The sequence below is a fragment of the Setaria viridis genome, chromosome 5 (genome assembly GCF_005286985.2).
Source record: "Setaria viridis chromosome 5, Setaria_viridis_v4.0, whole genome shotgun sequence".
Classification (NCBI taxonomy): domain Eukaryota; kingdom Viridiplantae; phylum Streptophyta; class Magnoliopsida; order Poales; family Poaceae; genus Setaria; species Setaria viridis.
In genome coordinates, this window is record NC_048267.2 from 35,182,095 (window position 1) to 35,200,651 (window position 18,557).

An 18,557-nucleotide genomic window follows, 5' to 3' on the forward strand; every position below is an offset into this window, starting at 1 on the left:
CCGTTATTAGCAAATGGTTACCGTAGCACCACATTGTCAAATCATGGACTAATTAGGCTTAATAGATTCGTCTCGTGAATTAGACTCCATTTGTGCAATTAGTTTTGTAATTAGCCTATGTTTAATACTTTTAGCATCCAAACATCCAATGTGACATGTGCTAAATTTTAGTGGTGTATATCCAAACACCCCTGAGCAACGATGGTGCATATCCACGGTCCCAATTTTACAGACACACTCGCGATATCTTTGATATACCATCCTATTATTTTAGGAGACGTTTGGTTCCTCAAGCTAAAGTTTAGTCCATATCACATTGAATATTCTAAGGTTAATCAGGAGGACTAAATATGAGTTAATTATAAAATTAATTGGACAGATGGAGGCTAAACGGCGAGACGAATCTATTAAACCTAATTGATCTATCATTAGCAAATGTTTACTGTAGCAGCACATTGTAAAATCATGGACTAATTAGGCTTAATAGATTCATCTCGCCCTTTAACCTCCACCTGTGTAATGGGTTTTGTAAATAGTCTACGTTTAATACTTGTAATTAGTATCTAAACATTGAATGTGACATGTGCTAAAATAAAGCCGCTGGAATCAAATGCCCCCTTAGTATCTGATAATTTGTATTACATATTGGTTCTAATGTATAGAATTGAGATTGAACTTATAAATAGGATTCCATTTCTCTCGCTCTCTCCCCTTTACCTAACATTTTATTGCTTAGAAGTAGATTTTATAGATATAACCAGGTCTTTTTTTCTGCGAAAGAGATATAACCAGGTCTTGTATAGGCTCAAACATATAATGTATAGAAACTGGTTCTATATAATGATTTATTGTATAGAAGTGTCTTAAAACCCTTCATTAGAGAGGTCCGATAGTAAATTCATAACTTAGTTGTCATGTATCTGATCCGAGCCGTAATCTTGAAATACTACAATATTATCGAGCAAAAATGATTTTAACTGTATCTAATGTTTAAATTTTCACAATATTTTGATTCTGTGTGAGATGATTTATGTTTCTTTAGCAACCTAGATGATTCATGTATGATCTAATCCTAACAAAAGAATTTGGTCCATCTGCAAATTCTAACCATCGCTTCAGACCATAAATACTATTAACTCTGGTGAGTGTCTATAAGCTCGATAAATATGGATGCGTCTAAAAGCCGTTATTCCTTAAACCTAGTTTTTTTAAATCATCAAAGGTTTACACATATTCTAGGTATATCTTTCATTGGTTTTGTCACCTCGTTTGGACCTATAGAGCTCATCTTATGGTGACAAGCCCATGGCAAGTTATCGCAAAAAATTCCTTTGATTCCTGATAAATAGAACAAAAAAGATGGTTCAAAGTTAGAAAAAAAACATGTTAAAAAACACTCCGGCTGCCCAGCTACAATGTGAATTGCTCTTGCTTATGTTTGCCGTTTTATGTCCGTAAAACGAATGTATATGCCCGAAATCGTCACTTGTTTGCATCGTGCTTGTGTTTGTCGCCCGAAGTTGAACGATGCGAAGCACGAGCTCCACGACGAAACTGGCCAGATCGCAACGGGAACGTGCCGCCACCCGTAATCGTTGCGCGTAGGAAAAAGGGCACGGGAGCCGTCACATCGAACCCCCCCGCAAAACGACAGATCGATCGATTCCCCCGGCCCCCGTCCGCCGTTGCCCGCCTGGCCCCCCACCGCACCAGCGAGCCGCACGGGCGCACGCATCTCCGCGCGCCACGGACGCCCCCGCCGGCCTCGCGTCGCTCTCGGCCCTGGGCCCCGCTGCCGGAATCGAATCTCGCCTCCTCCGCCCTCCCCCTTCCCCTCCGTCCCGACCCGTGAGCGACGCATCGTTGCGCACCCCCTCCTCCACCCCTCGTGTCTCGCCGCATCTCCGCCGCGCCGCTCCCCGGCGAGCCGGCGCCGCTCCCCCCCTCCAGCGGCCAGGTAGGGGCTCCAACTCACCTCCTCCCTCCCCTTTCTCCGCCTCCTACTCCTCCCTGGTCCGGGAGGATTCGGCCATGCACCTTTTTCGTGGAGCAGCGAATCAGCGTCGGGCGTGGGTTTGGGGCCATTGGCGCTCGTTCTATTGGTCGGGAAAGCGAGTGAGATTCGGCAGCTAGCTACCGTGCAGATCCGTGAGCTCTCGGGCGTGGGATCGCGTCCTGGTTGTTTGGGGGGCTATCGGGTTTTTGACGTGAATCGGGTGGGGAAAAGGTGGAATCAATTTCTGGGGAGATGTGTGTTCCCCCCTTCGAATTATGTATGGCCGTGATTTTCCTTGAACTTATTGTAAGTGCGGGAACAATTTCAGTGGACGAATCAGCCGGATCTGGCCTGCGCAAATGGAATCGGGAGCTTTGATAGCACCGTGTGTGATGTGCATGTGAATTTCACAGCGATTACCTGGAGTTTACTGAATCATATTTGGCTTTGATTGGAATTTAGGCAGAAGATGGAGGGAGCGGGCAAGGATGTGAACCCGTTGAGGAATTACCGGATTGGTAAGACTCTGGGGATTGGCTCATTCGGGAAGGTAAAAATTGCGGAGCATATAAGCACTGGACACAAGGTGGCAATCAAGATCCTCAACCGTCGCAAAATCAAAGGCATGGAGATGGAAGAGAAAGGTTGGTATCTTTCTGTTACTTCCCTTGCCCGAGCATAATTAGTTTTTGGAGGAGTATGCAATTATCTGGTATAGTGGAAAGTGTATGTGTTAAGCTTGTATGCCACCATTATAGTGATTGAACTTCTTGTATGTTGAATGTGGCATGCTGAGTGAACCATGTGGCACCATACTACCATATGCCACTATGCTATCCTTATATGGATGAACATGATAGCAATTGATATGAGCATTGGCACCATCATTTTCTTGCTGTCTGTTTTGAAGGACAAGTTTGCTTACTTCTTTTCATTGTTGGTTGGGACTAATAATTAAATGCAACCTTTAGCTAGTCACCCATTCCAATGATTAGCACTTGTCTTCTGCATTTGCTATTACCATTCTAGTTTCTTGATTATTACTTGATCATCCTGCCTGAATTGCTGAATATTTCCCCTTTTTGCAGTTAAAAGAGAAATTAAGATATTGAGGTTGTTTATGCACCCACATATCATCCGCCTCTACGAGGTTATAGACACACAGGCTGATATTTACGTTGTTATGGAGTATGTTAAGTCCGGGGAATTGTTTGATTACATTGTTGAGAAAGGTAGGCTGCAGGAGGAAGAGGCTCGCCGTTTCTTCCAACAGGTGATTTTCTAATGGTCCTGAGCCCCTTCATTGGTGAATTTCTATTTCGTTTGTTTGTTTTGCTTACATATGCCACAATTGCATGATAAATATAGGTTGACTAGAAGGCTGCAGATCAAACCATCTGTGTTATTCCTCTCAAGTGCTTGTATGTGATAGTATACTCTTTCGTTGCTCCTCTTTATACAGATTATTTCTGGTGTTGAATATTGCCATAGAAACATGGTGGTGCATCGTGATTTAAAGCCAGAAAACCTCCTATTGGATTCAAAATGCAATGTTAAGATTGCAGATTTTGGCTTAAGTAATGTAATGCGGGATGGTCATTTCCTCAAGACAAGTTGTGGTAGCCCAAATTATGCTGCTCCTGAGGTAAGCTTTCTATAATGAGTTTCAGATAAAAGAGAAGCCATTAGATCAGTATGGTTGTACCTTCAATCCCTTAATTATCTGGCAGTACAATAGCTGAATAGCCTTTTTATTTTCTGTAGGTGATATCTGGGAAACTATATGCTGGGCCTGAAGTTGATGTATGGAGCTGTGGGGTTATTCTTTATGCTCTTCTATGTGGTACTCTACCATTTGATGACGAGAACATACCAAACCTTTTTAAGAAAATAAAGGTTAGCAAGTATCTGCAGTCTTCTATGTAGAAATGTACAGCATTACTTGTTCCTGCTGGTTTAGAGCTTATCTATGTCTCCCCTTTTCTCTTGCATTTTAGGGAGGAATATATACCCTTCCTAGCCACTTGTCAGGTGCAGCAAGGGATTTGATTCCAAGAATGCTGGTTGTTGATCCTATGAAGCGAATCACCATTCGCGAGATTCGTGAACACGATTGGTTCAAAATTCATCTCCCACGCTATTTGACCGTGCCTCCTCCAGATAGTGCACAACAAGTTAAAAAGGTATAGTTTGCCTTCATTACTAATGCGCTTCCTCGTTCCACTGCAGTAAATGGGCACCTATGGCGATGTCATTGAATTGGGATTAGTAAATACTATATCTTTTAGGTTCTAGCACCTCTCTATATGAGGAGGCCATGGCCTAGCAAGGAAGTCGAACCAGAAATATCTCCACTCTTATGTCTACACTCTACATGTCTGTCGAAAAAAGATGCGTCCTTTTGTCTGATAACATCCCTTGTGTGGTGCTTACCTCGTTATAATATGAACATCATTACACCTTGTACTTTTGTCGTTATTTTGCTTTGTGTTAGTAAATTCTGTCTATCGTATTAGTATCTTCTGTCTAAACAAACTATCTCATCATTCTCATTATGTTTTCTATATATCTTTTTTTACATTAAGATGTACTATTCATGATATTTTCATACCATATTTTAGATAGAATTGTCTTGTGTGACTTTGTTGATGGTTATTTAAGAATGTGATAAGCTTTTGTAGTCTTGGCCTCTTGGGTCTGCTGTCTGCATTGCGGGAGCATGGGATTTTTTTCTTCTGGTCACAGTACTTAAGTTAACTGTTGAATTTGCTCCCCACTTTTGTAGATTGATGAGGAAACACTCCGTGAGGTTATTGTTATGGGTTATGACAAGAACTTGTTGGTGGAATCAATCCAAAACAGACTGCAAAATGAGGTGTTATTCATTTTGCACTGTTATCTTTATACATCATTTTTTTGCTGCTATGGTCATGACTGGATTACTCGTTATATGTACAGGCAACTGTTGCATATTATTTGTTGTTGGACAATAGGCTTCGTACAACCAGTGGTTATCTTGGAGCTGAATGCCAAGAAGCTATGGTGAGTAACTGGGTCATGTTATTTTTATATCCTTGATACTTCAGCTTCCTTTGTCAAGTAATGCATGTTCTGGCTCACCTGTTGTTAACTTTGGTAATTTGGATCCATATTAATTTTCTGTTTTGATTTCTTGGCACATAGGACTCCTCATTCTCAAGCATAGCATCATATGAAACACCAAGTTCAGCACGTGGGAATCGGCAGCAAATATTTATGGAGTCTCCAGTTGGCTCAAGACCACATTTTCCAGCTGAGAGGAAATGGGCTCTTGGGCTTCAGGTAAACTGATTTCAAGCTGCCCTCCATTATTTTGTTGCTCTCATGCTTCTTCCAACCCCTCCCATTCAACATATCTTTGTTTTGTGTCAGTCGCGAGCGCATCCGAGAGAAATAATGACTGAAGTACTGAAAGCTCTGCAAGAGTTGAACGTTTACTGGAAAAAGATTGGTCACTATAATATGAAGTGCAGATGGAGTCCTGGCTTTCCTGGTCAAATTCATAACAATCATACCTTCAGTGCAGAATCCATTGAAAATGACAGCCTGAGTGAGAAGTTAAATTTAATTAAGTTTGAAATTCAGGTAAATTTCATCTTTTTTGTGTTGCTTTCAGTATAATTAATATTTATGCCTTGAGAAGTATGGCCTCTGGTTCTTGATTTGCTACCTCCTGCTGTCTTTAAACCATTGGGTTGAACACTGGAACCTTTGTTGATCTTATATAAGACTGCAAATCTGATTCTCCACTTGCATTTCGACATCCTTGGATGTACAAAATTTCAGCTGTTAACTTGTGGGAGATATCCCTTTATTTAAAATGTATGGCAGATTTACAAACGTTGAGCAGCAGTAGATAATCGCACTTGTATTCATATTCCATGCATTCGGCCTTGTTTATGTTTGCTCGAATAAAGAAACACATAGCGACTGACTGCATCTGATGCAGATTTAATCAGCCTAATTTAATTGAATTTATCATTATGTATATCTCATAATACGTTATGTTTCCATGTGTTTACTACTTCTTTTGTGCACTCTATGGTAATGATTTGCTGATACACCTACATTTGTGCAGCTTCACACAATCACGAGCCCTATACGATTGGGGCCCCATTTTGTCTTTGTTCGTGTTGTGTGCTTTCTTTTTCATCTTTCTGATGTGTCGCCTTTTGATGCAGCTTTACAAAACAAGAGATGAGAAATACCTCCTCGACTTGCAAAGGTTCAGCGGACCACAGCTCCTCTTTCTTGACTTGTGCGCAGCCTTTCTAGCTCAGCTGAGAGTTCTTTGATTCCTGGTGTCTGCTTTCCATCATTTGTATTCCTTGCGTTTCACTAGAGGAATGTCGAATCGCTCACAAAGCTGTAAATAGTAATCTATCCAGTAGATTGAATTTCTGGAGTATGTAGATTGTATACATGCGAAGCTGTTGTGCCTGGCTATCTTCTGAACCAGACTTTATGGAGCAAGATTCCTCCTGGTTCTTTACGGCTGGCCGGCGGCTGGTGAAGGCACTAGGATATGGATATACAGTGAACTAGCCCAGTGCTTTTGCTGGCATAATGTCTATCTACATGAATAATTTCAGCTATTACAATGGTTAATTGAAAGCTGAGCTGCTTACAGGCCACATGAGATGCCCTTGAAATGTTTACGGTCGTTTATGGATTTCTTTTATAAAAAATTACCTGCCTAATATGCTTTGGCATTATTGAATGGAGAAGTTGTTTGGCACGCGAAGCAATTACGAGTCAGACTGGTTGTACTATGAAATATTATTGAAACATTCTATTGAAGATTTGTGTCCGCATGAGTTCACTTTCGTGTCGGAAGTCGAACCAGACGTCCCAATTTCGCTTCCGCCGGTGCCCGGTAGTGCCGTGGGCCTTGGCGCATCGTCCCGAGTAATGCTACAAATTTATTTATTTATTTATTTACGTGGTGGATAAAAAGAACTAGATAGATCAACGTGACATATCTTGGTTGGTCATTTCAAACCATCATGAATGATTTTTTAAAGGAAAAAGATTTGACTATGATATGTTTGAGCTAACTCTACAAACATATCACAGAGAACGAAATCTTAAATTTAAACGAAGTCACCGTATGTGTCACAATATCGACAAGCACATTAAAAAGAATAACTATTTAAACTGAACACCGTGTTAAATCAGATTTGAACGTACGGAGTAGATGGATTATGCCGCATGTATTATTAGTATATTACTGTTGTCTACATCAACATAATGGTGAAGAAAAATTATAATAGAATAAGCTAAACGACAATCGGATGATTTGGAGGTTGAGCTCACCAAATGTTGGCAAAATCCAATGCTTCGAAATAATGATTTCACCTCTATGCGTACTGATGCTGATTTGTGCGTACCGATGCTAGGCCTGGCGAACAAATTACCATTTCTTAATCACACGGGCCTTGGTTCTTGTCTTCGGTCCATCATCGCCACACCCGGTGGTCGGAGTCCTGCCGTGATATTTTATTCAAGGAATAGGACCCATGTTGATTTCAGCATCAACGGCGAACATTGCGGCTGATAGTTCAAGCATCGTGGCTAAACGACACTAAAATGAGATCTCGGACCTCGATACGATGTGGGTATTAGAGCAAGGATTGAAAGTTGTATGACAAAGGTGGCAAGTACATTACAAGTGGTTGTGCATTGGGCAACGATGGCGTCACCGGTTGCAAGAGGAGGTGGCGGCTGCAACTGCAACCATTGAAGATAGAGAAAAATGACAGGTGATTCTTCGAAAAAGGGATAAAGAACGTGGTTAGTCAACTAAAAACAGAATGATCAGAAGTGTGTGGGTTCTTAAACTCAATTGGGTTTGTCAAGATGTGTGTGAAGGATTTGTCAAGTTGTGTGGCATAATGTTAGCCCTTTTCAAACAAAGAAAAAACTAAAAGATATTGAAGAATTTCAGTCCTATAGAAAAAAATTCTATATGCCTCTTTGGAACAAATAATTGCACCCTATGAAATTCCTTAGGATTCTCATGTGATGCATGAATCCTTCGAAATTTGGAGAATTAACGTGAAGTTAGACCTCCGGGGAAAAAATTTTCTTTTGGATCTATTCCTCTTCTCCAATTCCTATATTTGTCATGTGTTCCAAAAGTTATGTTACAAACTTCCCTGCATTTTCAGTTACCATATGACTACAAATTTTACAACTCTAATCCTTCACTTTTCCATTTATTTATATGTTTTGAGAATGGTAGAGCCAATCCTATATGCTGTGTCGTGTTTGGATAGATGAAAAGTAAAAATAAGTCAGATTTGTGACTTGTTTGGATAGCTAATCCAAACTGGGCATCAGGCCCAAATCGGACGCAGGAACGGTCGATTGTGTTCGTTCGTCAGCGTAGTTCGCTTGCCGCAGCAATGCCAGCTTACACTTTGGAATCATTAGTATGATTTGCCACGCTCTGACTGGATTTTGACCGGATTTTACAGTACAATGCACAAAGGCAATCCATGAAACAATCACACATCAGCAGTAAACAAGACACGGTAAATCTCAGATCCAGCAAAGAAAAGTAGAAAACAACGGAGGCCCGGCGACAGCAGAGGTCAGATCGAGCGACCCCGAACAAGGCGGGAGCCCGAGCTTCGTCGGCGGCGGCGGCGGCATTACTTCCGGGCATTCGCGGCGCCGGATGGCGAGTCGCAGGAGAAGACCTGGTCCGGGAGGCGCCACGCCTCGGTGGCCCCGAAGCACATGTCGTCGAGCGCCTCGCTGCGGCACCACCGGCACCCGCCGCGCGCCGCGCACTCGCCCCGCGTCGCCAGATCCCGGCACGGTGGCAGCCCGTTGCGGCCCGACCCGCCCTTGCCCTTGCTCCTCCCGGCAGCAGCGGCGGCGGCCGCCGAGAACGCCCCCGCGCAGACCAGGAAGAGCAGCGCGAGCAGGGCCGTGGATCTGCGTCTGGACATCTTCGGATGCAGTCGTCAGAGGTCGGAGAGGAGTCCAGAATGGGTGACCGTGAATCGTCGTCGCGTATGGGAACTAAAAGGTAGCGATCGGTAAGCTGCACCGGTTCCTAAGCCAGACAACACTAGCCTAGATTAATTTTGATCAGGCTAAATTAATGTAAAATACTCGTGTTTGGTTGGTCGGCTAAACATATCATAATTTGCTATGCTCATATTTGATTGTCTGCACAAGGTGATAAGATGACCCTGTATTTGCTAGAAGTGAAGTTACCACCGCTCCATCCTCTCCGGTCCTCTCCTCCCTCCCCTACATCTACTACTCCTCCCAATCCCCAACCCCGATGGTGCGCTACCGCATCGCCGCCCTCCTCGCGGTGTCGCTCCTGCTCCAGCTCGCCCGTCCGGACTCCTCCTCCCTTCCGCCGCTGCCACCACCACAGCGTACGACGAGCTCCACCTCCGGGGCTTCCCTCGAGCCTGCTCCCGACGGAGCGTAGCTATCAAGCACCGCAAAGTTGGGTGATGGACCGATTCATGTCCGTATTGAGCTTCGTCGCAATCGAATCGACCTCAAGAATAGTCAAATCAGGCTCCAACGCTACCCATGGGTCCACATCACCACTCACCTGCTCCCCCCGGTTGGGGCCGTCAGCTTGCCAGGCCGCCGGCTAGGCGCCCGCCGCTATGAGCGGCACCTCGCCGTCGCGCCCCCACCAGCATCATCCTGCCGAACCCAAAGTCAGCGGCCTCCGCCACCGCTGCGAGCCAGCCGGGCGGCATATGCCCCACCCGCTCCGTCCACGGTACCTTCGTCCCGGCCAGTAGCGCCGCCCTGTGATGCGCACAGGAGCTCTGATGCGCCGAGGAGCTCCGAGGGCTGCCGCCGTCGCGGCCGATGCTTGCGCAGATCTGTCGGGGATGCGAGGTACGCGGTGTATTCCAGCAGGGGAGATGAGAGGGTGAGGCGACTCTATCAAGTTGGACCATCGGGGCTTGTACGAGCCTACATTAGTGGAAACGCACACTCGTTGCGTTCCCAGGAAGTCCGGCAACGCCCCCTCTTTTGCACTATCGGAGCCAGGCTTAGGAGCTGGGCAGGCATCCAATCACGTGCATGCTGCTTTACCTAAGCCTATCCAGGGGTCTTTGCAGGAACCTATCACTACCTAAATAACCGAAGGTAGATAACACGATGGCTTATAAAGTTTTAAGCCAGTACGACTAGTGGTGGCTGACAAGCCAACTCGGCTGGTTCATTAAGATTAACGAGCAAAAAATTGAGTTTGGTTCGGCTCGTTAGTAAAGCTCGAGCCAGCTCATTTAGCTTACGAGCTAAGTATTATTTAACATTAATGTTAAGATCAGATGAGATGTTAGTAATATATAATAATTTAATCATGTTTATAATATATAAAAGTATTTTGCTCATGAAAATAAGTAATACAAGTCAATAATAAATTAGAATGATATAGATGTTTGGAGACTCAAAATAGACTTTAGTACCATATTTGACTTAAAAGTCGAATAACAAGTTTATTTTAGCCGAATGATAATAATACCATCATATTAATAAAATAAAAGTTTGGTATTGTTATAATTATCGAGCCTAATGAGTAGTCAAATGCCTCACAAGCGGCTTATTAGAAAACAAGTTGAAATTAAGGTTTGGCTTGGTTCGTTTAAGAGGTCGAGCCGAGCCGAGCTGAGCGAAGCTGAGCCCAACCTATCAACGAGCTGAGTCGGCTCACGAGCCTCGAGTTTTTCTACCAGCCTTAAGTACGATCCATCACTCGTCAATCCATGCCTCGTCCTCCCATATCGTGCTCGTGCCACCACATCTTTCTCTTGTCGTGTGTCGCGTTTATTGTGGCTTTTCATTCCTCTTTGGTCCTTTCCCCCAACCCGGCTAGCCTTGCTCCGTCTCTGACTACCGCTAGATCCACTCGGCTGCCCAGCCGGCACTAACCAAGCCATGACATGATACCCACTATGGTCCTCCATCAATACCCGCCGCTACGTCACACAGTCCCTGCGCCCACCATCGCGACATCACTAACCGAGGCAACTTGCCGCCCCTGCCACAAACCTCGTCCATCCATTTATCTTCTCACCGCCACCACCAAACCAGACATTCCCTCTAAACTGGTGGACATCATGGAGCCTCGACCCCCACCTAAAAACCCTAATGTCCCTCGATTTCTCACTCGTGCAGGCGACGGGATGGTAGAACGGTTGCAGCGCGATAGCTAGTAGCTAGCGGTAAGAGAAAACAAGGGTAGAGGGGAAAGGAGGAGGAGATCAGACAATCCACATAGGCGGTGCGAATCTCCAACGTCGAAAACTAAGGAAACAAATGGATTTTCGGAAGTTATATAGGTTTGCTGGTAGAGGGAAAACGCAGCAAGGAAGTTGCGTCAACTCAATATCGAGCTTGACAAATCACAACAATGTGGTATGGCGCGTCCTAATAATAAGTTTTATTGCCTAACCTGTACGAATTTCTCAAAGAACAATATCCCTGGTCCATCTCAATTTGGACATATGGCGTGGAGGTGGTGGCGATCCAGTGTAAGGGGGCTCAAACCCCCTACCTCCCCACAAACAATGGATACCTCTTTGAGCTCCACCTTCGGTTTTTAGGAGAAGTTAGAAAGAAGAAGGAAGAGCCTACTCATCAGCTCAATAATAATAAAAAAAGTTAAAGCCAAGTATTGCAAATCCTGTTTAACAGGGTCAGATAACTTGAGCCGAAGTCTCTCTCCGATGATCTACCAGATTTTACATGTATGTTCTTCGGATCATCACATATACAGTGGTTGTATATCACCGGTTGTTCAATAGGAAATACGGAGTGCTCCAACCCCTGAAGACGGAGCCTGAAGAAAGGAATGGATAAGTGATTCGACTTCACGGAGACTCACACGACGAAATAGACCAAGTGTGGGTCAAGGCTCTTGGGAATACGTCTAGCACGACTGCTACTGCTATCGAGACAACTGCAAGTGGTTGCCAAGGAGTCGGCCAGGCGGTGAGCTAATCCCATGTACTCGCTCTGGTAGCCGTACTCGGCTTTGACTCGCCCACTGGGTGCAGCGGAATTGCTGCCGACGCTATTTGGCACGAGTCCACGGGCGCAGCTGGGGTCGTACTGCCAGTCTCCGGTTTTCCAGTCGAAGGTGTACAGCGGCAGGAACCGGTGGCCGAAGCTGGCCACGAAGTCCACGGCGTCCAGCACGAACTCGGCCTCCTCCACCGACGTGTAGTAGGCCAGGCTGACCCGCGTCCACCCCGGCCTCACCCCGTGGTACCCCTGCATCATGTCGGTGTCAGCTCCAGGTGATCCAAGCATGGATGTGAAGTGATCGCCGGAGAAATCGCTCGGCGTTTAACCCATGGGATTACCTGCTCGACGGCGGCTCTGATGGCTTTGGCGCGCGCCGGGCCGATGCCGAGGAGCCGGTGGCCGTAGGGCCCCGCGCAGGCGCACCCCGCCCGCGCCTGCACGCCGAACAGGTCGTTCAGCAGCTTCGTCACGAACCGGCAGTGCAGCTGCAGCCTCGGCGGCGTTTGTTCCTCCGTGTTCCCGCTGCACCGTCCGTCCTCGAGCCCGGCCTCGTCGCGCGGAGGGTACACGACGAAGGAGAGCACCGGGAGCCGCGGCGCGCTCGCGGGATCAGCGCCGAGCAGCAGGCGCAGGTTGGGGTTGGCGGCCGCGCGGACGCGGCGGAGCGCCAGCGCGAGCATGCGGGCCTCGCGCGCCTCGATGCACGCCTCCCCGACCCACTCCTTCACCCGGAACGCCAGCGCGGCGCGGACCTTCTGGATGATGGCCGGCGTGCCCGCGTCCTCGCGCTCCTCGGCGTCGCCGCTGTACACCGCGTCGCCGTAGGCGCTGACGTAGAGCACGGTGCCCCCGCCGCTGGTGGACGGCGCGGTGCGGCGGAGGCGGTACAGCCGCGACGCCATGGCCAGCACGCCGGGGCTGCCGGGCCCGCCGAGGAACTTGTGCGGGCTCAGGAACACGGCGTCGTAGCCGTCCTCGTCGCCGAACCGCATGTCGACGCGCACGTAGGGTGCGCTGCACGCGAGGTCGAAGCAGGCGTAGGCGCCGTGCCGGTGCAGCAGGCGCGCCACGGCGCGGGTGTCGGTGCGCAGGCCGTTGACGTTGCTGCACGCCGAGAAGGCGCCCAGCATGGGCCGCCCCGACGGCGCGCGCGCCGCCAGCGCCTCCTCCAGCGCGGCCATGTCCAGGAGGCCGTCGTCGGGGCGCATCCCGATCTCCACCACCTCCGCGAGGCTCTCCCGCCAGGTGAGCAGGTTGGAGTGGTGCTCGTAGGGCCCCACGAAGACCACCCACCGGTCGGATGGCGGCAGCGCTGCCAGCGCGGCGGCGCGCAGCGTCGGCGGAACGGCCATGCCCGTCACCTCCTGCAGGCGCTTGATGGCCGCGGTGCAGCCCGTGCCGCAGAAGAGCAGCATGTCCCGCGGCCCGGCGCCCAGGCTGCGCTTCACGTACCGCGCCGCGTCACCGGCGAGCTTGCTCGTGTGAAGGCCCACGTAGCTGTCCGTCGTGTGAGTGTTTCCTGTGTGTACCATGATGGAATAAGCACCCCCAAAGCAATATATTTCTTGAAGAAAATAAGAAGAATTGTGCACGTGGACGCACCATAGTAGGGGAGAACGTTCCGCAGCACGAACTCCTCGGCGAACCGGAGGCAGCGGCCGGACGCCGTGTGGTCGGCGTACGTGATCCGGCGAGTCCCGAAGGGCGACGCGAACTCTGCTTCGGCCCCGATGATCTGCGACCGAAGCCACTCGAGTTTCTCGTCCGATGCGTCCGCGTCGTCCGCGCCGGCCTTGTTCTTGGCGTCGTCACCGTTACCGAGCACAAGATTGTCGAACAGGAGGCCATCGGCATGTTCTCCTCCTGCTGCTGCTGCTGTAGGACTAGGAGCTGCAGCACAGCCACACGCGGTACCAGCAGAAACTGGCTGCACGCGCTGCACGAGAAGCGGCATGGCAAATTGGTAACCCAAGCCGGTGGGCTATCTGAGTACTGCACTAGCAGTCAGTAATCCGATTGAATTGGAAAGCAAGATATGATCTAACGATCGTTGGCCAAGCATATATAGGGAGCTAAGGCTAGTTGCTCATCCTGTAGAACCAGCCCAAGTGCCCAACATTTTCCTGTGTCCTGTGAATTTGTGATTTGTGTGGGAGCTGGATGCCGTGTCGTGGGAGGCGGGACGGGCAAACCATGGCCAGGTCACATACCAAGGGGCCGGCAATACCGCAGACCGCCAAATGCAGTGCTACACGCGCGATCGCTCGTGGTTGCCGGCGAACGAAATCAGGCAGGGTCGCAGGGATGGGTGCACGCACGAGTGGGGGACATGTCGGTTCCGTGTGCTCGATGCCCCTGGGTCTGGTACTCTGGTTCGAGCTCGGCGATGCGGGGGGCTGGAGGCCGCGCTGCGTCACCCCACCAATCAGAGCGAACGGAACATGTCATTCCGGCATCCAGCCCGGCCGCCGCTAGTTTTGTGTCTTGCAGCTGGAATCGGCCCGTTGGAGGACTTCGCAAGACACCGTGTCGGAGGCCCATCAGGAAGCTGAACTCGGCGGCCTGCCGCCCAAATAAAACAGGGAGTTGAAAGCCCATCAGGCAGCATGAACTCGGTCAGCCAACAGAACACATCTGGCCCTTCTTCCCTTATACGTAAGCCCACAATCCAAGAGATCAAGGCTCGCTAAAATAAGAAGCTGCAATCCAAACAAACAAAACCCATGTGCTAATAAAAAAAGAGGATTTCTAGAACTGTTCACGTAGGTGGTAGGACCAAGTACAAAAATAGAGGATTCATACGCAATTTAGTTTAATTTATAATTATCTTCCTCGGATCAACGGCCAGAATTTTTTTTAAATTACCTCTATGCACCGACTGGTACCTTACGACTATTATAACAAAGCTAAAAAAGAACATAAATGGCACTTCAAAATTGCATATGAGTAGTCCGTGACAATCCAATATCTCTCTAGTCTGACAATTAGATTGATGTTTTCGGATCTTTTGGTACTGCCGCATATGGTTGTTTATAACACGACTGGAGAGCATGCAGCATTATCCCTTTCATCCTACGTGATGGTAAACGGCTCACGGTTCATTTTCACACATCACTCTCGTCGCCACAGTCCACAGTTCCACACCACCCTGCGATCCACACTATCCCACTTACACGTTCTTCGTCATGTTCCTCGCCAATATCCTCAAGTTTCTCCACGCATGGGAATGACTGTTGACAAAAAGGAAAAAAAAATATTTGCACGCTGATGAAGCTGCGTTGCAACTTGCAAAAGCTAGAGAAAATGCGCTGAGCTTCCAGTGTGCAGATTTCTTCTCGCCCTGCTTGTACCGGAAAGTCCGCAACCATTGACTGGAAAGAAGAAAAAGGATTCTGCGATATTTCTTTTGTTTTTTTTGCGAAAAAAGGATTCTGCGATATGATGCTTGAATAGTTGCATACGTCTTCATCATGGTCCATGGAAATGTGCAGTGCAGACAAGCAACAGCCAACAGGCCCTCTGAAATATTTGAGCAAATCAGCTAAAGCAAATTGGAGTGACTTATCCCAGCCCCACACGAGTATATCTGTATATGGAATTTCGCGGGAAGGTAGGCCCGAATCCAGGATACGTTCAGTGGACGAAGAACCTTCGCATGCAGGCGTACGCGTGTGGGCCCGCCGGAAAATCTGAATACCGTCGGCTACGGTGAATGATCCGTTGCTAGTTTCCACGTGAAATGGGTTCACGGAAAACTTTTTTGTCCACATTTGAGCCGGTATCACAAGTTCACATAGAACTCACCGCTGCAGTTTATGTTTATCCAGAATGAAAGGGACCGTGAAAGCGATAGCGTCTCTGACTGTCACCAGCCTATGCTGATATCGATGTGCTCATCAGTACGTTTGGCAGACTTGTCGCAAAGCACCGGATGCATCTGATGAATATCCTTGCCGGCTGCTCTGAATCCAGCATTGTCATCGATCGGCACGTGGCGTGTTAATTCTTGAGCGGAGCAGTAGCAGTGTCATTTCCTAGTTCTCGTGGTGTTTCTCGGCTCCAATGGCCAAAGGCAGGACGGGCGTTCTTCTCTCTTTTTTTTTTCTTTTTCTGGATTTTACGGTGCTTGAAGGATACTTATTACGGAGTAGAAGTTACAACGACCTCCATCACTCCCCATGCCCAAGCGTCGTTTTCTTTTCGTATTTTCTGTTGCTTTTTTTTTTCATGTATGAATCCCAAGGTACCGCACAAAAGGCTAGGCCACTTGGTGCCGTACGTGACGCTGCAGGTGCAGCACGATAACGTAAAAAAATGTGGCGATGTGCGCCAGTTTGATGATCATACACGACCGTATTTCCTTTTTTCCAATTTCTTTTTTCGGATTTGCCGACATGACACGGGTAGCGGCCGTTTGAATAATATTCTGTACAGGATTATCGAACGATCTTTTATGTGTGAGCACTGTAGCGCCGTTAGACCTGCCGCCTGCGTACGTTTGCTGCCGAATATCGTGCTCTTCAATTATCACCAGTAGTCGACACGCATACTTTTATCAGCGTGTCACTTTCTCCTCATGATGCTAGCGGCACGTAGGCCCAAAGAATTGACCACCTTGTTGCTTAGCGGCCGGTGTTGCAGTGAGAGGAAGCCAGCGAATTTTTAACACTCGGTTACGTTCCTGTCCACCTCCAAATCCCGTCGCCCACTGGCAATTATATATGCGTTAGGAGCCGGGCTGTACAAGTTCATCTGGCCACCAAACTTGTCAACGTCCATCAAAGTTTTATCTCAAGGCTCAAGCCCCAGTCGGCTTTTTCTTTAATTTCTTTTTTTTTCTCTCTTCCCAGGAGGCCCTTGAAAGCAGCTGCCCTAGTGCGGACTAAACTGGTTTTCCTTGGAAAGCAGCCGTATCGTTTTCTATAGGAAAAAAAAAAAGCAGCATCAGGGATTGTTTTGCTTCGGGCTTGAGCTGAATTTCCACGCCATCGCGGACACAAGCTACTGCGGCACCGCACCAACGCAAAGTCCAGACTTGGCACGTGACGCGTGACCTGTTTTCCTGGCGATGCATCGACTCCACAGCCGATTACTCCCTCCGCCGGGCTCGGGCCGGGTCGGGCTGGATCTATTTTGTTCAGTTCTACCTCCTAGTCATGTCACGATGGACGAGCTCACCGTGCGCCACCTCCTCGCCGAGCTCATCAGCAACATAACACTACTGTTGACGCCGGATTTCGTCATCAGTAGAATCGGCGCTAAGGAGGAAAGAAGTCGAAGAAGTACGGATGAAATCGGTCAAAAGAGGCTATAAAGCAGAATCGGTCAGTAGCTCTTACTTCGCTTCAGGGTGAACGCGCTAGATTCCCAATCGGCAATCCTTTGCTGATAAGAAATCGGCCGATCAGGAAGGTGGACTAAGGTGGGCCTGTATGGGCTTGGAAAGATGGAGGGATAAGGTGGAGTTCAGCCCACGAAGCGTGGAGTAATTAGTTTAGCACGGATTGTGCTTGTAGATATTTGTTTTCTGTTTGAATTAGAGATAGAGTTCTAGTCGGTTAAGAAGATTATTTGTACGGGGCTATAAATAGCTACCTTTGTAAATCTGTAAACACAACAATCAATCAATACAACAAGTTACTTTATTCTTCGTACTTACTGTCAAGCAGGCGACTTCGCCATTACTTTTCCTTCTCACGAGTTCGTGCGGGTTGGCAGGGCTGCATCATCTTGATCTCCGGCCGATTCTGTAAGTTCCGTTTATCGAGTAATATCTAAGCTTTAACTTCTGGCGCATCGCTGTCGTTTCGTTTAGATTTATTCATCAGTTATCGATATCGACTAGGTTCATAGGTTTTTACCTGTTTTTCTAGTTTTTATCACCAGTTATCCTGCTAGGAATCGATAGTATCGGCTTTCGTTGCTTTCTGTAGTTAGATCCATTCGTTGCCGATTAGATCTTTTCCTAGTACTATTTTCATAAGCTTTGTACCGATTGCTTTAGTATTTATCTGTTTACGAGGCTACAGGGATCGTGCTGTCTTATAGCCGATTTCATCATCACAGTAAATCGGCCGATCTGCCGATAAGCTATCTCGATCGGAAACTTAGCCGATCGCGGTTACTGAATTTAACACGTGTTCTTCCTTGCCAATCAACAGGTCAGATTGGCTGGCACGCCGCGCGAACCGCACCAGGGCATTCACCCGAACAGGAGCTAAGCAGATTCTCCCGGGTCGTGTGTCGGTCGCTGGGATTCGGTTGACCGATTTCTAGCGCCAACACACTTTTGGCACGCCCGGTGGGACGATTACAACCGCTGTCATGTCGAAAGCTGCTGAAGTCTCCGAAGATAACGTCATCGAAGTGACGGAAGCAGATCTAAAGGACGACCAAAAAGAAGATCTGAATCAGTATTTGGAGCAAGTCCGTAGAACTTGCTTGAAATCCTTCAGTCGTTCTAGGAGCGGGGAAACTGTTAAAAAATCTCCTTTCCCTA

At 47.8% G+C, this 18,557-nt stretch overlaps 3 protein-coding genes across 3 annotated transcripts; 1 reads left to right on the forward strand and 2 right to left on the reverse strand.

Annotated features, from left to right (window-relative positions):
- Positions 1-1,799: 1,799 nt before the first annotated feature.
- On the forward strand, positions 1,800-6,669 carry LOC117857818 (serine/threonine protein kinase OSK1). The gene is made up of 11 exons (XM_034740691.2): positions 1,800-1,957; positions 2,459-2,640; positions 3,085-3,269; positions 3,459-3,641; positions 3,761-3,892; positions 3,994-4,179; positions 4,782-4,871; positions 4,955-5,038; positions 5,180-5,317; positions 5,408-5,620; positions 6,217-6,669. The coding sequence occupies exons 2-11, from the start codon at positions 2,466-2,468 to the stop codon at positions 6,328-6,330; spliced, it is 1,500 nt and encodes a 499-aa protein (XP_034596582.1). The 5' UTR covers positions 1,800-1,957; positions 2,459-2,465; the 3' UTR covers positions 6,331-6,669.
- A 1,803-nt stretch (positions 6,670-8,472) lies between these two features.
- Positions 8,473-9,182, reverse strand: LOC117855635 (uncharacterized). Its single transcript, XM_034738020.2, has one exon. The coding sequence runs from the start codon at positions 8,992-8,994 to the stop codon at positions 8,692-8,694; it is 303 nt and encodes a 100-aa protein (XP_034593911.1). The 5' UTR covers positions 8,995-9,182; the 3' UTR covers positions 8,473-8,691.
- Positions 9,183-11,705: 2,523 nt separating this feature from the next.
- On the reverse strand, positions 11,706-14,368 carry LOC117855690 (uncharacterized). Its single transcript, XM_034738069.2, has 3 exons — positions 13,661-14,368; positions 12,397-13,577; positions 11,706-12,304 (listed from the first exon to the last, which is right to left on the reverse strand). Exons 1-3 carry the CDS (start codon positions 14,010-14,012, stop codon positions 11,912-11,914), a joined length of 1,926 nt encoding a protein of 641 aa, XP_034593960.1. The 5' UTR covers positions 14,013-14,368; the 3' UTR covers positions 11,706-11,911.
- Between the last annotated feature and the right edge of the window lie 4,189 nt (positions 14,369-18,557).